Raw genomic sequence first — 16,469 nt, 5'->3', positions numbered from 1 at the left:
GATTATCGTTGCCATGAGGTCAGAAGGGTCAAATTTCACTATCAAGTAAGTTGTTATTCGTGCCCATCACCACCACCACCACTAACCAGTTAATATCAGGTGTCCTATATTTGACCTCCTTGTTAATGCTCGTCTATTCTTTTTACCTTTCTTCATGATCTTGGATGGTTCTTCTCGAATGTCACAGAAATTCCATTGGTTGATCAGTTGGCTTTCAGGGTCGTGGCTCTACCACTGCTTGTGACGCAGAATTCATATCATGATCTATGCGACCTCGCTCCATCCTGCCCACATTCTGACCCCCTTTCCGGTTTCCGGACGAATGTTGGCCTCGCGCATACCTCCCAACCACACTGAGCCCGTAGTTTGGCATATCCCTTAAGAACGTCTCTGTTCGCCAAACCTCGCTCCTCATTCACCTCCAGTTCTCTCTTTTCAACCTAAAATGTCCTGGGGAACCTCCTTACCCTCTCTATGCTTGATTTCTCACCTTCTCCTCCTGGTGTCGCTCTACCCTACACCCAATATGGCGAAGGTTATCGGCGCGGTCGTCATTGCACGCAATGGTGGTAGAAATCACTACTACCAAGATCCGAAGACCTACAAGGGTACTTTCACTGAAACTACTGCTCTCGGAGAGGTAAACGGATTACTTCACGTTCTCGTTACACAAGAAATGACACCCTCCACCAGGCGGAATCTTTCCAACTTGGTGACACAATTCGCCAATTGTACCTCAACCCTTCCTCCTCTTCTTACATTGAAGGCATGCGCCCCGATGTTGTGAACAACAAACAAATCAAGGTTCGCGTCAAGGCCGGTGGTGAAGGCACTGTCGTTTTCGATTCGGCCATCGCATTTTTGCAGGGAGTGTTCCCACCAAACCCCAATAACAAGATCGAGTTGGCCAATGATACCACCGTTACCGCACCCCTTAATGGATACCAATACGTCCCAGTCGAGACTGTTGAACCGGTGAACGACAGGTCGTTGGAGAGTTGGACTGATTGCCCGGTCAGAGAATTTTATTCATATTTTTTTTTGAGCCTCCTCTTGACGTTGGTTGTTTCTTCTAGAACTTCTCTAAACACGTCGCAGAATTCTACTCTTCAGAGGAGTTCAAGAAGAAGGACAGGGATGCACAACCATTTTTCGGTGCTATCAAAGACTTCGTCTTCGGACGCCCGACTACCCTCGAAAATGCTGTGAGTGATATTTCAACCAAACCTACATTGCATTCAACTGACGGATCCTTGCCTGTTCCAGTACAATGTGAGCTTTTTGCCCCCACCCCCCGTTTTCTGAGAGTTAACCGTAGAATCACGCAGATTTTCGATTACATGAACACTGAACTTACCTACAACAAGACATACGCCCACCGCCTTCCCCCAAGGATGACTGAGCAAGCTCGTGCCTATGCTGATTTCCACGAGAACGGTGTCTTCTCTGACAGCGAACCATCCGGTATTGGCAACAGTGAGTATCTCGTTCACTCTTACAATCTCATCCGGTACTGATTTCGACACAGTTGCTGGTCGTACCATGCTCCACACCATTCTCAGCTCTCTCGAGCGCATTTCCTTCAGCGATGATCCTCTGAAATTCACCCTCGTCGAGACCAGCTACCAACCTTTCATTTCCTTCTTCCACGAGGTCGAAGTCGTCAAGGAACACCCTGAACTCAAAGCCATTCGTAAGTTGTCATCTGGATCGTGATTTTAAACTTATCATCGTTAAACTCCGACTGCTTATAGCCGACTTTGGATCTGCTCTTGTCATCGAACTCCGCCGAGGCAATCCTCCCGATCTTCGGGACTTCTTGAGATTCAGGTTCAAGAATGGAACTCATTCGGAATTCCAGACTCTCCACGTCTATGGTTCTCGTTCGGACATTGCTCTTACTGAATTCATCTACAAGTCTAAGGTATCTATCAGTTGTTTTCGACAAGACTGAATTATACTCAACCGTCAAACAATTTAGAATGGCGCCATCACTAGCAACAGGCAGTGGTCTCAGGTTTGCGGCCGACGCCGCTTGCTTGGTATCGAGATGGTTGAAGGCTCTGCCGAATCGACCTCGGTCAACGTTGTTCTCGCTATTGTGGCTTTCCTCGGTCTCTTCGTGATTTCGAAGCTTGGCAGGAGGGCTTATCAGAAGTTCAAAGCCTCCCGTCGTGTGCGTCTTGAGGGACAAGAGGTAAGGCAACTTTGTTTCGATATTTTTTGCGATACGGTGATGCGAGCGTGCTCTCAATTTCAGAACGAAATCAATCCTCAAATGGTCAACCCTGTTGAGAAACAAGTTGTCGCTACAGTTTGAAGGGCGAGAAGGGCGACGTGAGGACAACGCTAAATCTTATTTTTGCTCTTTTACACGATGTAAGGCTTTCGATACACGCTTTCGGTACGCGCTTTCTATATTGCTTTCTGGATGTATTTATCGTGGATTCTTGCTAAGTACTTCGCAAGGACAACCGTAGTACGTAAAGTAATTGACATTGCCTGAATTGGATTTTTACACAATCAGCGTACCTTTCTCTCGATCCATATCCTTCCCCAAAGTGCGAAGGGTTCTAGCCTACATCTCTGACTCCCGAAATAACTTCATCTGCCTTTCAGAGCCGGTTGATCACTGACTGACCGATGCCAGTGACGGGACACCTGCAGCAAAACCTGGGCATTGCTAGAATCTAGTAATGTATGGCGCGGCAAGCTACATATGACAGCTGAATGCGAAATTGTAGCGCAATTATAAACCAATATTCGACCCCGCCTTTGTTTGTTTGTTGTTGTATTAATATCCAAATCTGGTAACGGTGAGGTAATTTCCCGACGCCAGTACTCCATCCCACTCCACCAATATTGAATCAAAAAGGACTTGTAGACAGCTTTCAGAGAGCTTTAAGTAGATACTCACAGTTTTTTAGCCTTAGAAGTGACAGCCTGCATCTGCACTGGACGTTGAGTGGAAAGAGACGGCGGGGTCAATGTTTCAACCTTCACGTGAGCGTCGGGCAATTACCTCAGTTACCAAATTTGGATTTTGTTTACAAAGAACAAATAAACAAAGGCGGGGTCGAATATTGGTTCATAATTGCGCTACAATTTCGCATTCAGCTGGAATGGAATGGAATGGGGTTTTTACCGCTAATCGGTATGCTCCTTGATCCACGTTTTCACATCGTGCATCCAACGTTTTGGCGCAGGCCTACACGATTTCCGACGGCAGGGTCAATCCCTTTCGTCCGAAATTACGGCCTCATGAAGCATGATTATCCTCCGTGTTGATCTAGCCCTTGAATTTGGTATATAATAACCTCCCAGTCGAAAATATCGCCCCCCCACCTCTCACACGGGTTCTTTCAAGATATGTCGACAGTCCTCGGTACGGTCGTCATTGCTCGTCATGGTGATAGGCTTCTCTTTCCTGAGGACCCATACACCTATAAGGGTCCGTCTACCGAAAGCACCCCTTTTGGACAGGTGGGTATGCCTCATGCCGACCTTCAAGCCCACAACTGACAGATCTCTCAAAGAGTGAATCGCATCAACTGGGCTCAACACTTCGTTCGCTCTACCTGAACCCAGCTTCCGCGTCTCACATTTCCGGAATTAGCCATGACCTGGTGAACACCAAACAGATACGAGTCTACGCCAAGAACGGTGGTGAAGGCAACGTTGTTTTCGACTCGGTGATAGCACTTCTTCAAGGCATGTTTCCGCCCACCGAAAGGAACGTATTGACACTTGCCGATGGAACTACCGTCATGGCACCTTTGGGCGGGTACCAGTACGTTCCAGTCGAGACGGTAGAACCAGAGAATGATAGGTCATTGGAGAGTTGGATTGATTGCCCCGTACGTCGTTTCTCATTACGTGTTACGAGTGACTGTCGTGCTTTGTCTGAACGGTTCATATGTCCCATAGGCGTTCAAGCAACATATACAGAAATTCTACAAATCTGACGAGTTCAAGCGCAAAGCGGAAGAATCGAAGCCTATCTTGGATACATTCAAAGATTACGTCTTTGGCCGTTCGTTAACGCTCGAGAATGCTGTGAGTAGCTTGTATACTTCCCAATTGGTTCATGCATTAATTTACTCTTTTAGTGGAATGTAAGAGTCGTTAAACCATGCACCCGTATCAAGGACATTATCTAACGCTCCTGAACACCAGCTCTACGATTACATCAACACTCAACTCACGTACAATCAGACGTACGCCTTTCGCTTACCTCCACACATAGTCGACAACGCTCGGAGTTTAGCCAACTATCATGAGAATGGCATTTTCTCAGATAAGGAATCTTCAGGCATTGGCAATAGTGCGTCTCTTGAATTCTCACCAGGGTTCGCAACGACTCATTTACTATTTCTCAGTCGCGGGTAGAACCATGCTACACCTCGTTCTCGATGCCCTCGAGCGTATGGGTTTCGAGGAGAATCCTCTAAAGTTCTCTCTCATCGAGACAACCTATCAGCCATTCATCTCGTTTTTCCACGAAGTCGAAGCGGTACAAGAAAATCCGGCTTTGAAGGCCATTCGTCAGTTTGCGTTCTTCAACCTCTTCATTTTTTCCCCCCCCTCATCTATTCATCCTACAGCCAACTTTGCATCTGCGATTGCAATTGAGCTTCGAAAGACAACACCTCCTGATATTCGCCCGATGATCAGATTACGGTTCAAGAACGGTACCCAAGCCGAATGGGAGACGTTACATGCCTATGGTCACCGTGGTGATATCCCGCTGACGGAGTTTATCTATCGGGCGAAGGTGAGGCAATTGGAAAAAAGTCGAAAAGCTCTTAGTTTGTACTTAACGTCCCTTTTCTTTTCTTTTCTTTTCTTTTAATTCACAAGGGAGGTGCTGTATTCAACAACAAACACTGGGCGCAAGTGTGTGGTGTGTCTGGCAACGGAAAGGGTGCACATACATATGTTGCCCATTGCGGATTCGGCACGCTGGCTGTCTTTCTGTTGTGTTGCATGGTTTGGTTTGTCAAGCGGAGGAGTTCTCGACAGAGGGCTGCAGCGGTTCAGGTTGATGAGAAGGTAAGGTTTTCCGTTATTTTCGGTCCTTCATTTTTCTAACCTGTCTTTCGTATTCTGTTGTACAGGCCTATTTCTAAGGGCGTTGCGCCACAGTGGAACGCAGAGCCGATGCAGTGGTTAATTTTTCATCGGCAATTTCTTCATGAATGTTAGGGTCGTTTGAACATTGTATTTAGTGCGATGAAAGAAAACATTTAACATTTCCATTCCCAATACACGATCTCGATTAGATTCAAGACGTACAACAGTATCAATAGGATCATAACATGCGCAGATACTGACCCTGAAGGCATCTCTGGCTCTGGCAATAGACATATATTGCCTGGAAGCTCGCGGCAGAAGTTACAAACAGCATTAGCATAAAAGTACATCAACACTTGCATAACTACAATCTTATGGTAGACCCAATTATTCAGGCTTTTTCCTAGTGTTTTGTTTTAGCACAAGGACTCGGATGTATATAAATCAGCCGGCACCACTCACATAAGAGGTAACACTTCCGATACTTCGACGCTTGCCCTTCTTTCCAAAAGCGACCAATCCCAGGAAAGATAACACTAACAACATAACAATCGCGACAAACAGTGTCAAGCCGGCCCCAAGGACTCCAGCCCCGACTGGGCTGATCTTCTGGTGGATAGATTCTTGAGCCTGAGATGCTGCCAGAGCCAAAGCGCCACATCCTCTGTCCTTGTCGTTGCCACAGACTGTACACCAATCTGCTGTACTGTTGATGGCAGCGGGCTAGAAACGAGAGATATCATCGAGGTCAGTAAGTAATGTAGGGTAGGGCATGAAAAAGCGAAAACGAAAACGAGGGTTATGGTACGAACCTGAAGATGCTGAATGAACTGTTCAAGTGGAACTTCCCCTGAGCTGCTACCCATGAACGGATACCTCTTGTACGTATCCTCAGTTCCGTTCTTAAAGTTGAACCGAACCACTTTGGAACTATCGGCAAGCTGCCGAACCTCTAGAGCAACAGTGCCAGCGTAATTAACTGTAGTAAAAAGAAGCCCAGGGAGAACGTTCAATAAACTGAATTACAGAAGATCGACATATCGAAACTCACCAATGCCCGCGAGGTCTGGATTCATCTGTGCCACGCCCGTCATGTTGAACAGAGATAGGAATGGCTTGTATGCCGTAGCGTAATAGACAAATTTCAACGGATCCGTGTCGTTTGCAATGCTGTTTAGGTTCTTGACGACTGAGGGAATCGTCGTGCGGAAGGCAACTGGATTGGTCCAAAGTTGATATTAGATCAAGGGCAGAAAGGAAGGTGGAAAAGCGATTAAATCAGTCAATGAAGAAAGAGAGAAGAAACGAGACGGGAAGACGAACTGTTTCCAATGCCGTTGAGCTCCTTATCAGAAAACACGCCATATTCATGGTAGTTTGCGAGATGCCTCGCCTGCTGCAGGAAGGTAGGAGGAAGATTGTTGTGGAATTCCTGGTCATGGATGTTTCGAACGTTCATGAAATCGAAGATCTGAAGAATCATCGGCGTTCTGATTCACCATCGACGTTCCGGAAAGCCACTCACATTCCACTGAATAACGAATTGAGGATGAGTTATTCTCTATCAACATGCAATTGTCCAACTTGGGTGCTTACCATGTTATCCAGCGTGACGGGCCTTCCATCAAGAAAACGAGCCAGTTGGCTCAAGAACGATTGGCTTTCAGTCGCCTTTTGCTTGAACTCGGGAGACTGGTAAAACTCTTGCGTTGATTTATCAAAAGCACTGCAGCTGGTCCAACCTTCCAGAGAGATATCGTTGTTGGGCTCGACGGATTCGACTGACGAGTGATTTACTTCTTGAGCACCATCTCAAAGAAAACGAAGAAGTCCAAAAAGCTCACTGGAGACATACTGCACAAGTCGCAATGTCGTGATGAGCACAGCTCAATTGGCATAATGGATGTTTTACCTACTTGATAACCATCGAGAGGGCCTTGAACGGTCGTGCCATTCGCCAACGTGGTGTTATAATCGGCGTCGGCTGGGAAGAGTCCTTGCGTGAGAGACATGGCCGATTGCTACATTTGGATTCAGAATGAAAAGCTGAAAGAAAACACGAGCTCGAACTCACCAAAATAACACCTCCTTCGCCACCAGCATCAGCGCGAACTGTAAAAAGTAAAGCAAAGCATCATGTAAGGAAGAGGTAGGAGACCTGGAAAAGGACGCGTACCGAGGACTTGATTCGGATCAACGATGGAGGCATTCACGTTAGAGATGAACGTTGGTGAAGAAGCGTTCAAGTAGCGCGCCCGGAGGTACTGTCCTAGCAAAAACTCTTCTCGCTAACGCGGCTGAAGTCAAATTCTGCCCTACTCAGCCTGATATGACAGCTTCACTAACATTTCCTAGAGGAGTGATCTTGGTTGCCGTGGGCGTGTAGCTCGTAGGACTCTGGTAGAAACCTAAGTATCAACGTTTCCCATTAGATCCGCTGCAAAAAAAAAAACAACCAAGTATGTGTTTCGCGAGCGCACCTTGTCGATCTCCATGCCTCGCGAGAATCAAGACCCCCAGTACTTTGCTGTCAGACATTCCAGAGGTAATTGGCGGGTACCCAGAAGAGAGGGGGGCATGTGAACTCGGATACGGTTCTCTTTATAATCCGGAGCTTCGCGCACATGGTCCCACATCAATAGGTACAAATTCTTGAGAGATGATCGACGATAGGCCTCGGACAGGGGTATGGGCCCGTCTAGATGAAAATAAAGCTGATGGTGTGCGTCGCGTTGAAGAGAAGTACAACACAACGGATACTAAATTTTATTTTGACAGCTGTTGATCATGCCATGTCAACGTCACGGCCTTTACGACTTAGTTTTAAGCTTTCACCGTGACGGAACGTGTCTTTCTGCTCGGTCAGAGCTATAATTCAAGTTCGCCGATGGACGATTGATCAAGCGGCATAGATGGAGCCGAGAACCGCCGCGGTAAATGGCGTCTTTCTGAGGCACCGGCACGAAAACGCTGTAATTTGTTATCTTAGTACTACTATGCCAAGTTGTTGACTGCGCGGATTTGGCTGTTGGCCTCGCTCTTCCGAGAGCAACATGTGCCATTTCTCCAATATGTTTTCTCCGCTATCCGATTAAATGTCACCCCTCCGTACTGAAAAATCTTCGCAGATGTGCCCTGTCAATCTCTGACCACTCAGCGCTAGCTCTCCGGCCAAGCGAAGAGAGGAGAACCCGCCGGTACATGGTAAGGTCGAGGAAATGCATCCACCGGGACTTAGAATCGCAATCGTGATTTGAAGGACGACATGCAATCTATCCATGCATCCTCCTTCCAGCGCTGTTACTGTCATCCTCCCAACCCTTGTCATATATTGAGTCCAAGCAATTGTCTCACTGGGTGGGGAGTTATGTAGATCAAACAATTACGAGCTCCAATTTTTCTTAGGAGCGTGTAAGATGCTGAAGGACCCGACGTACAGGTTCGACACCTGATCTTGTGTACTATCAATCTGGTACCTCGACTATGGATGCTTGTTCGATACGACCCGCTTGGAAATCAGGAGCTTTCGATTATTTGCCCTTTCCGGATGAGTTTGTGGTGGTAGAGAAGAATTTGAGTGGTCATGGAGAAGAATGGACTTATATTGACTTCTTAACCTTTAAATTGCCTTTTCCGATTTCCCGGATGTGATAGCGTTTCGCAGAGTTTGGATTTCGGCAGCATGAGGATCACCTGGGGATAAATCTTGTGAGTAATTTTGATTAATTATCGATCAAGTCTCTTACCTTTGACTAGAATCGGATACCCATGATCATTGGCAAATTGTTGACCACCGAGGTCATACTTGGTAAGCTGAAGATACTCCACAACTGTCTCATAATCCTCATTATCCCTCTTTGACCCGACAAATGTCGCTACTTTCAAGTTTGGGATTCCATACTTCTCCCAGTTTTCTTCTGGTATCTCCATCCTCCCACAACGGTCAAAGGACCAGTAAAAGATTCGGGGTGGTGGCCAGCGAAGGCAGGGCATGTTGTCGATCCATTCGGGGGAAAGAGGCGGGACATGTAGGTATTTCGGCGGATTGCAACTTGACAGATCAGATGTGAAGGTGCCCTTGAGTTCAAAGCCAGTTTCATTAACGAAGACTATAAATATGATGCGTGTTTAGTAGTGACGACTATATAGCTATGCTGATTTCATACCCAAGTCTTCGGGATCACCTGTACGATGAGTAAGTGACTGCGCAAGGAAGGCAGTCCGGAATCGCCGGGAATCCCCTGGTGATAGTCGTAATGAGAACTGAACATTCAATTTCCATTTATTGTTATTCTTCACGAAAGTGAGATCAACTAGCGAAGGGACTGTAAAATGGTTAGAACGGGGAAATGACTCTGAAAAAGGTGGGATCACCTGATTTCGAATACTTGGCAACAATATCGTGAGTACCAATAGGAAGCCGACAGGACCACACAGGGGATGGGATGTTAGGAAAGTATGCGAGGATTCCGGGTTTTGTGCAATCAATAACAGTGCCAAATGTTAGGATGTTATGATGGCGGAAGATCTGCGACGTATAACTTGCAAATGTCAGAAAGGCTGTAAGAAGTCCGGAACAGCGCGGACGATCTCGGTGGAATCGAGCGGTGGATTGCAATTGTGCGGAAGTGCGGGCGGTTGATGCAAGTAGTCTGGAGGGCCGTCGTCGTCGGAGAGTGCCAAGTTTATGACGTCATACTGGAATGAACGAGTCCTCAGATTGAACGTCCACCCAGATTCGGTCGGAAACTGAATAAAGTTGTTTTTAGACTTCAGTGGACTCAGAGAAAGCTTACCGGAATTGACAACTTCTGTAAAGTTGCGTCATATAGTACGTCGGTAAATGATTTGGCCTAAACACGAGATGGGCTTCAAAAGATAAACAATTGAGGTGGACATCCGCACAAATCTGTAGAGCAGGTAGGTCCCCACAATTAGTGTCTTCTCGTATTGGTCCAAGAGAGTCTCCCCATCGACGACCTCTAGATGACGCAAATCAGTATTTACAATGTAAAGACAGTAACAAAACACACCGTCGTGGTATATCAACGTTGGTGTCCTTGACCGACCCACTCCAAACAGTTGTGTAAGCCATACTCGCCTTGCATACAATCAGAAATGTAGCCCAATGTAGAGATCAGAGCTCAAGCGGTCACCGTTGAGAAAGAGCAGTTTCATAAAGTGGCTCCAATACCTGGCCCAACATGTCAATATCAGCACTGGCATCTCTGTCAACCACCGACTCTTACCCTCTGTATCCTCTCGACATCTCCATCATCCTCGGGCTCAAGTGAAACGACCGTAAACCGTCGATCTCCAAACCCAGGAACAATTTCCGCGCTTTGTGTCCTTTTCCGGATCTTCACAATACTTTTCACTCTGTTTCGGAATGGGTTCGTGGACTTCAATTTGACCGAAACATAAAGTGTCTCCGAGGACACCTCACCCAGAACGAATACATCGCACATGTCTATCCGTCTGAGCCTTTGTCCGCCACGCTAGTGCTACATGTAAGCCACAACGAGAATCATGATCCATGACTGTACGTCTACGCACCAAAGTCAACCATTGGTCGTCGTCCCTCCGAGAGCTCAATATTCCAGGTTCGGGTGCCGTGCGTGCTGGTGCCGAATAGTTGTTGATTGTGACCGTATTTGCATGCGTAAATAACGAGTTGCCAGAGAGATTGACATTAGATGAACGCTCAAAAAAGCTACTTGAAGACATCGTTGGGCGAGCTCAAGGTGATAGCGAGAGGGAAAGGATGAAGAAACAACGAGTCCTGTGCATGTTCATCGATTGCCTGTGCTCGGTGTGCATGCATGCTGTCAACCATGGGAATTTTGAACAGCACTCCAGGGGCTTCAGTGAGCGGCAAGTGTCAGTGTCAGATGCGCACAGAACTATCAAAATCCCCTGTGATAATTATTGAACTCCACGTTACATTGGGAGTAATCTTCCAAACATTTCAATCACTGACCAGGCCGCTCTGCAAATGGTTTCTGAACACAACAGTCGACTCTCGCAAGTACAGACTTGTGTGTATCTCTGGTCGAACCGACACCCTTGGTGCGAAAGCCGCAGTACCATCGTTTTCACTGCGCCGAAGGAGATACCATGTTGCATTGTTGACACAGAAAATACTATGTAGTACTCAATTGCCGTTAGCTTTCTTGATAATATCAGCGCCCTGTTGCTTGGTGAGAATGTCACGAATTGTGCAAAAGAAAAAGCTACTGACCTTCTCTCCAATAGCATATGCGAGCGTAACAATATTGCACGAGATGAGCTATAACATCAACATCAATACCACATGCCGCTAATTTCACGACGCAAAGACCTACCAATGGCATGATGGAGTAATCGATCTATTCCTGGAAGTCAGATTTCAATGCTCATAGTCGACCGATGGTCCAGAAAGACGTCGAAAGGAGAACGATGACGAGGGTCAGGATGTTCACAATAAACCGGTCCACTTACTCTCAGGCAAGTTGATGTCTCTATGCACGATGCCCTTCGAATGCAAGTAAGCTAGCCCCTCCAACATCTGCATGGTATACATCTGTATAATCCTCTCATCTCGATCCTTCCGTGCTCCAACAACGCAGCGAGACTTCCCCCTGGTAGTACTCCTCAAAGATATACTCGACGATTTGGGTGATCCAGAAGTTCCATAATCTCAAGTCCATCCCGAATCTGCTCAACCCGGTTGGGTAAAGTCGAAACTTCATGGAATAGATTGATCTCCTTCACAGCCATAACTTCATAAGTGTCCCCGAATCGAGATTCACCGCTTGGTAAACCGACCCAAACATTCCTACACCAATCAACCCGTCCTTGTTGCCAACGAATGGCAAGAGAAGACGTCGAAGGGACGCCAACGAGACGAGAGAACGATCAGCCTAGGGACGTTCAGTACCCAAAACACGACCCAGCGCACGAGATCCAGGCTGCCCGACAGCAGCTCTATGTTCATCTACTTCATTGGCCCACTCTCTCCACCGCAATGATCGTCATCGTCGTCGTCAGTTTCACCCGCTTCAACAATCGCAGGATGATTGTCCAAATCAAGCCCTTGCTGCTCTTCCTGCAACCGCTGTCTCTCCTTTTCCCTCATAGCTTCCAACGACGACCTCGCCCCAAGGATATCAAAATGTCCCATCAACAGTGCAACACATATCCCCACTTTATGCCTCAACATCTGGAACTGCTCATCCGGAAGATGCAATATATCCCTCTTTGTCCTCTGGAACGCAAACTCCAACGCATTAACCGCCCATTTAAACATCTTCTGTTCATTCAGCGGACAGTCGTCGCATATGAACGTAACCCATGATATAGCAAGTTTATTAACCGATTTGAATTCGGCTGGTTGTCCACAGAGGAGGTTGAAAGATTGAAAAACTTCTGCTGCGCGTGTTGTCCATGATCAGCCGCGAACTGGTACCAATTCTCCATCAGGTCTTGACATTTCATAGAAGTCGTCATGGACATGGACATTCGAACGTGGTGAACTGAATCCACTATGGATTCCGCTAACCGTGCTGTAGCTCGAGTGATCTTGCGTAACTCGCGGTTGGCGGATGGTAGATGGGCTTGTTGAGGGTGTAGACATGTTAAAGATCCTCTATTGTGATCCACTGTTCCAACGTTCTCGTCAATAGCTACGAAAATTGCGGAGAACACCTGTTTCGCGAAGGGCCAGTTGATTCTCTGGACCATCGGCGATCAGACGTACTCGATCATCTCTAGGCCCTAAGAACCCGTCGAATATCGTCTGGGCAATCGTAGAGGGAGCAGGGAACCAGAAGCAACGTTGTACACGCCCTCTTCTTCGAAGGTGTGGGTGTAGACGAGGAAGTGATTGGTGGCGACAAGACTTTCGATGAACTGTTCGAGGCTGATGCCTTCCAGGCTGTACTCTGCCGAGTACTGAATCGATGAGTGAGGACCCTGCCGAGGATATTAGTGGTATATATATGACCCTACAACACCGGACTCACCTAACGAAACGTTAAAGCTTACGATACCGCAGACGGACGCTATCGAGAATCTTCCCGTACCACGCTGCCTTTTGCTCATCCGTCATTTTAATCATTGCCCGAGAAGTGTTGTTGATTGAGAGTCTCCGGGTAGTGGTACTCGTACTTGAGTCTCAAAATAATTAATGACTCGAACCATTAAACGGTTGGTGAGCGAGCTATGTATGAAGATATTCGATCAGAGCATGTACAATAATGAAAAACGAAACACGCACTCACCACAACAGCTCAGCGCTCAGCAACCAAACGAGACCCTCCGGCCACAGTCAGACTGACATCGTTTAGAGTGGCCATCTGAGCTTCCAACACTTCAGTTTCTTTGAACTAACTCCCTTTCGCACCACCCTTCAATTTCCAGTGGCCTAATCGGAAGAAGGTCGCAACAGACGTCAAGATGGTTGAGTCGTAATTCTCGTTGATGCACCGAGGGAGGTTCCACTTGCTATTAGGATCCGGCGAAAGGAACGACTCATATTGGCGTTTGATAGTAAGTACCAGCAAGGCCAATATTGAGCTTGAGATCCTCTATCGTCTGATCTATGATCAAAAAATCAGGATCCTTCAACTTCTGGACACGGTAGTCGTGCGCGCCCAAGTTTTACAATCTGCTGTAAGCTTTGGTACGGTTGATCGAACGGCATCGCTTGATTGCATGAAAGCCGAGAACCGCCGCGGTAAACGGCGGTAGACCGTCTTTCGTGAGAGGTGTATCTGTGGAAATGAAGACCGTCACGAAAACGCTGTAATAATTTGTTATTTTATTGGGAAATGATATCGCAATATATGACTACCAGGCCAAATCCATCGACCTCAAATCTGCAATCATACACCACCAAGTCGTTGACCGCGCGCATTTGGTTGTTGGCCCACCTAATTTGTGTACGCCGGTATACTATCAATCTGAAATTTCGATTATGGATGCTTGTTCGATACGACCCGCTTGGAAATCAGGAGCTTTCGATTGTTTGCCCTTTCCGGATGAGTTTGTGGTGCTAGAGAAGAATTTGAGTGGTCATGGAGAAGAATGTACTTAGATTGACTTCTTGACCTTTAAATTGCCTTTTCCGATTTCCCGGACATGATAGCGTTTCGCAGAGTTTGGATTGCGGCAGCATGAGGGTCACCTGGGGATAAATCTTGTGAGTAATTTTGATTAATTATCGATCAAGTCTCTTACCTTTGACTAGAATCGGATACCCATGATCGTCAGCAAACTGTTGACCACCGAGGTCATACTTGGTAAGCTGAAGATACTCCACAACTGTCTCATAATCCTCATTATCCCACTTTGACCCGACAAATGTCGCTACTTTCAGGTTTGGGATTCCATACTTGTCCCAGTTTTCTTCTGGTATCTCCATCCTCCCACAACGGTCAAAGGACCGGTAAAAGATTCGGGGTGATGGCCAGCGAAGGCAGGGCATGTTGTCGATCCATTTGGGGGAAAGAGGCGGGACATGTAGGTATTTCGGCGGATTGCAACTTGACAGATCAGATGTGAAGGTGCCCTTGAGTTCAAAGCCAGTTTCATTAACGAAGACTATAAATATGATGCGTGTTTAGTAGTGACGACTATATAGCTATGCTGATTTCATACCCAAGTCTTCGGGATCACCTGTACGATGAGTAAACGACTGCGCAAGGAAGGCAGTCCGGAATCGCTGGGAATCCCCTGGTGATAGTCGTAATGAGAACTGAACATTCAATTTCCATTTATTGTTATTCTTCACGAAAGTGAGATCAACTAGCGAAGGGACTGTAAAATGGTTAGCATTGGGAAATGACTCTGAAAAAGGTGGGATCACCTGATTTCGAATACTTGGCAACAATATCGTGAGTACCAATAGGAAGCCGACAGAACCACACAGGAGATGGGATGGACGGAAAGTATGCGAGGATTCCAGGTTCCTCGAGGTCAACAACAGTGCCAAATGTGAGGACGTCATGGTGGCGGAAGATCTGCGACATATAACTTGCAAACGTCAAAAACAGCTGTAAGAAGTCCGGAACAGCGCGGATGATCTCGTTGGAATCGAGCAGTGGATTGCAATTGCGTGGAAGCGGGGGCGGTTGATGCAAGTAGTCTGGAGGGCCGTCGTCGGAGAGTGCCAAGTTTATGACGTCATACTGGAATGAACGAGTCCTCAGATTGAACGTCCACCCAGATTCGGTCGGAAACTGAATAAAGCTGTTTTTAGACTTCAGCGGACGTTACAGAGAAAGCTTACCGGAATCGACAATTTCTGTAAAGTTGCGTCATCTAGTACGTCGGTAAATGATTTGGCCTAAACACGAGATGAGCTTCAAAAGATAAACAATTTTTGAGGTGGACATCCGCACAAATCTGTAGAGCAGGTAGGTCCCCACAATTAGTGTCTTCTCGTATTGGTCCAAGAGAGTCTCCCCATCGACGACCTCTAGATGACGCAAATCAGTATTTACAATGGAAAGACAGTAACAAAACACACCGTCGTGGTATATCAATGTTGGTGTCCTTGACCGACCCACTCCAAACAGTTGTGTGAGCCATACTCGCCTTGCATACAATCAGAAATGTAGCCCAATGTAGAGATCAGAGCTCAAGCGGTCACCGTTGAGAAAGAGCAGTTTCATAAAGTGGCTCCAATACCTGGCCCAACATGTCAATATCAGCACTGGCATCTCTGTCAACCACCGACTCTTACCCTCTGTATCCTCTCGACATCTCCATCATCCTCGGGCTCAAGTGAAACGACCGTAAACCGTCGATCTCCAAACCCAGGAACAATTTCCGCGCTTTGTGTCCTTTTCCGGATCTTCACAATACTTTTCACTCTGTTTCGGAATGGGTTCGTGGACTTCAATTTGACCGAAACATAAAGTGTCTCTGAGGACACCTCACCCAGAACGAGTACATCGCACATGTCTATCCGTCTGAGCCTTTGTCCGCCACGCTAGTGCTACATGTAAGCCACAACGAGAATCATGATCCATGACTGTACGTCTACGCACCAAAGTAAGCCATTGGTCGTCGTCCCTCCGAGAGCTCGTAATTCCAAGTTCGGGTGCCGTGCGTGCTGGCGCTGAATAGTTGTTGATTGTGACCGTATTTGCATGCGTAAATAACGGATTGCCAGAGAAATGTATCTTAGATGAACCCTCAAAAAAGTGACTTGAAGACATCGTTTCCCAAGTTCAAGGTGATGGCGAGAGGGAAAGGACGAGAAACTGTATATGTTCATCGATTGCCTGTGCTCGGCGTATGCATGCTGTCAACCATGGGAATTTTGAACAGCACGCCAGGCGCTTTGAGCGGCGAGTCTCAGACGCGCACAGAACTATTGTCACTGTGTCAGCACCCTCAGTCTAATAAGT

At 46.9% G+C, this 16,469-nt stretch overlaps 8 protein-coding genes across 8 annotated transcripts; 2 read left to right on the top strand and 6 right to left on the bottom strand.

The window, feature by feature from the left end:
• Positions 1-445: 445 nt before the first annotated feature.
• On the top strand, positions 446-2,320 carry E1B28_010511 (uncharacterized protein; the record flags this gene model as incomplete). The annotated part of the gene is made up of 9 exons (XM_043155481.1): positions 446-640; positions 694-1,014; positions 1,077-1,205; positions 1,267-1,272; positions 1,329-1,476; positions 1,529-1,693; positions 1,755-1,924; positions 1,982-2,197; positions 2,261-2,320. The coding sequence occupies 9 exons, from the start codon at positions 446-448 to the stop codon at positions 2,318-2,320; spliced, it is 1,410 nt and encodes a 469-aa protein (XP_043007950.1).
• A 1,013-nt stretch (positions 2,321-3,333) lies between these two features.
• E1B28_010510 (uncharacterized protein) lies at positions 3,334-5,267 on the top strand. The gene is made up of 9 exons (XM_043155480.1): positions 3,334-3,483; positions 3,537-3,857; positions 3,928-4,056; positions 4,110-4,115; positions 4,177-4,324; positions 4,380-4,544; positions 4,605-4,774; positions 4,861-5,052; positions 5,118-5,267. Exons 1-9 carry the CDS (start codon positions 3,370-3,372, stop codon positions 5,127-5,129), a joined length of 1,257 nt encoding a protein of 418 aa, XP_043007949.1. The 5' UTR covers positions 3,334-3,369; the 3' UTR covers positions 5,130-5,267.
• A 63-nt stretch (positions 5,268-5,330) lies between these two features.
• Positions 5,331-7,645, bottom strand: E1B28_010509 (uncharacterized protein). The gene is made up of 13 exons (XM_043155479.1): positions 7,554-7,645; positions 7,420-7,481; positions 7,250-7,361; positions 7,148-7,185; positions 6,990-7,094; positions 6,918-6,927; positions 6,670-6,854; positions 6,599-6,604; positions 6,397-6,544; positions 6,125-6,289; positions 5,886-6,052; positions 5,536-5,796; positions 5,331-5,476 (listed from the first exon to the last, which is right to left on the bottom strand). The coding sequence occupies exons 1-13, from the start codon at positions 7,609-7,611 to the stop codon at positions 5,465-5,467; spliced, it is 1,329 nt and encodes a 442-aa protein (XP_043007948.1). The 5' UTR covers positions 7,612-7,645; the 3' UTR covers positions 5,331-5,464.
• Positions 7,646-8,692: 1,047 nt separating this feature from the next.
• On the bottom strand, positions 8,693-9,066 carry E1B28_010508 (uncharacterized protein; the record flags this gene model as incomplete). Its single annotated transcript, XM_043155478.1, has 2 exons — positions 8,693-8,766; positions 8,820-9,066. 2 exons carry the CDS (start codon positions 9,064-9,066, stop codon positions 8,693-8,695), a joined length of 321 nt encoding a protein of 106 aa, XP_043007947.1.
• A 558-nt stretch (positions 9,067-9,624) lies between these two features.
• On the bottom strand, positions 9,625-10,800 carry E1B28_010507 (uncharacterized protein; the record flags this gene model as incomplete). Its single annotated transcript, XM_043155477.1, has 7 exons — positions 9,625-9,822; positions 9,870-9,926; positions 9,979-10,055; positions 10,107-10,174; positions 10,230-10,267; positions 10,323-10,571; positions 10,630-10,800. The coding sequence occupies 7 exons, from the start codon at positions 10,798-10,800 to the stop codon at positions 9,625-9,627; spliced, it is 858 nt and encodes a 285-aa protein (XP_043007946.1).
• A 1,249-nt stretch (positions 10,801-12,049) lies between these two features.
• E1B28_010506 (uncharacterized protein) lies at positions 12,050-12,361 on the bottom strand (the record flags this gene model as incomplete). The annotated part of the gene is made up of 1 exon (XM_043155476.1): positions 12,050-12,361. The coding sequence occupies one exon, from the start codon at positions 12,359-12,361 to the stop codon at positions 12,050-12,052; it is 312 nt and encodes a 103-aa protein (XP_043007945.1).
• An 11-nt stretch (positions 12,362-12,372) lies between these two features.
• E1B28_010505 (uncharacterized protein) lies at positions 12,373-12,795 on the bottom strand (the record flags this gene model as incomplete). The annotated part of the gene is made up of 1 exon (XM_043155475.1): positions 12,373-12,795. The coding sequence occupies one exon, from the start codon at positions 12,793-12,795 to the stop codon at positions 12,373-12,375; it is 423 nt and encodes a 140-aa protein (XP_043007944.1).
• Positions 12,796-13,836: 1,041 nt separating this feature from the next.
• On the bottom strand, positions 13,837-16,394 carry E1B28_010504 (uncharacterized protein). Its single transcript, XM_043155474.1, has 11 exons — positions 16,107-16,394; positions 15,800-16,048; positions 15,707-15,744; positions 15,584-15,651; positions 15,456-15,532; positions 15,344-15,400; positions 14,921-15,293; positions 14,713-14,871; positions 14,293-14,655; positions 14,164-14,239; positions 13,837-14,107 (listed from the first exon to the last, which is right to left on the bottom strand). Exons 1-10 carry the CDS (start codon positions 16,275-16,277, stop codon positions 14,166-14,168), a joined length of 1,629 nt encoding a protein of 542 aa, XP_043007943.1. The 5' UTR covers positions 16,278-16,394; the 3' UTR covers positions 13,837-14,107; positions 14,164-14,165.
• Between the last annotated feature and the right edge of the window lie 75 nt (positions 16,395-16,469).

Source organism: Marasmius oreades, chromosome 6, assembly GCF_018924745.1.
Source record: "Marasmius oreades isolate 03SP1 chromosome 6, whole genome shotgun sequence".
Taxonomy (NCBI): Eukaryota; Fungi; Basidiomycota; class Agaricomycetes; order Agaricales; family Marasmiaceae; genus Marasmius; species Marasmius oreades.
This window is presented reverse-complemented; position numbering and strand designations above follow the sequence as displayed.

Coding starts and splice junctions, on each gene's coding strand:
- E1B28_010510 (XM_043155480.1), top strand. CDS start 3,370: ATGTCGACAGTCCTCGGTACGGTCGTCATTGCTCGTCATGGTGATAGG. Junction 4,325..4,379: donor ATCTTCAGGCATTGGCAATA/GTGCGTCTCTTG, acceptor ACTATTTCTCAG/TCGCGGGTAGAACCATGCTA. Junction 4,775..4,860: donor AGTTTATCTATCGGGCGAAG/GTGAGGCAATTG, acceptor TTAATTCACAAG/GGAGGTGCTGTATTCAACAA.
- E1B28_010509 (XM_043155479.1), bottom strand. CDS start 7,611: ATGTCTGACAGCAAAGTACTGGGGGTCTTGATTCTCGCGAGGCATGGA. Junction 7,362..7,419: donor AGATCACTCCTCTAGGAAAT/GTTAGTGAAGCT, acceptor CAGCCGCGTTAG/CGAGAAGAGTTTTTGCTAGG. Junction 7,186..7,249: donor TGATCCGAATCAAGTCCTCG/GTACGCGTCCTT, acceptor TACTTTTTACAG/TTCGCGCTGATGCTGGTGGC.
- E1B28_010504 (XM_043155474.1), bottom strand. CDS start 16,277: ATGTCTTCAAGTCACTTTTTTGAGGGTTCATCTAAGATACATTTCTCT. Junction 15,533..15,583: donor AACATTGATATACCACGACG/GTGTGTTTTGTT, acceptor TGCGTCATCTAG/AGGTCGTCGATGGGGAGACT. Junction 15,401..15,455: donor CCTACCTGCTCTACAGATTT/GTGCGGATGTCC, acceptor TCTCGTGTTTAG/GCCAAATCATTTACCGACGT.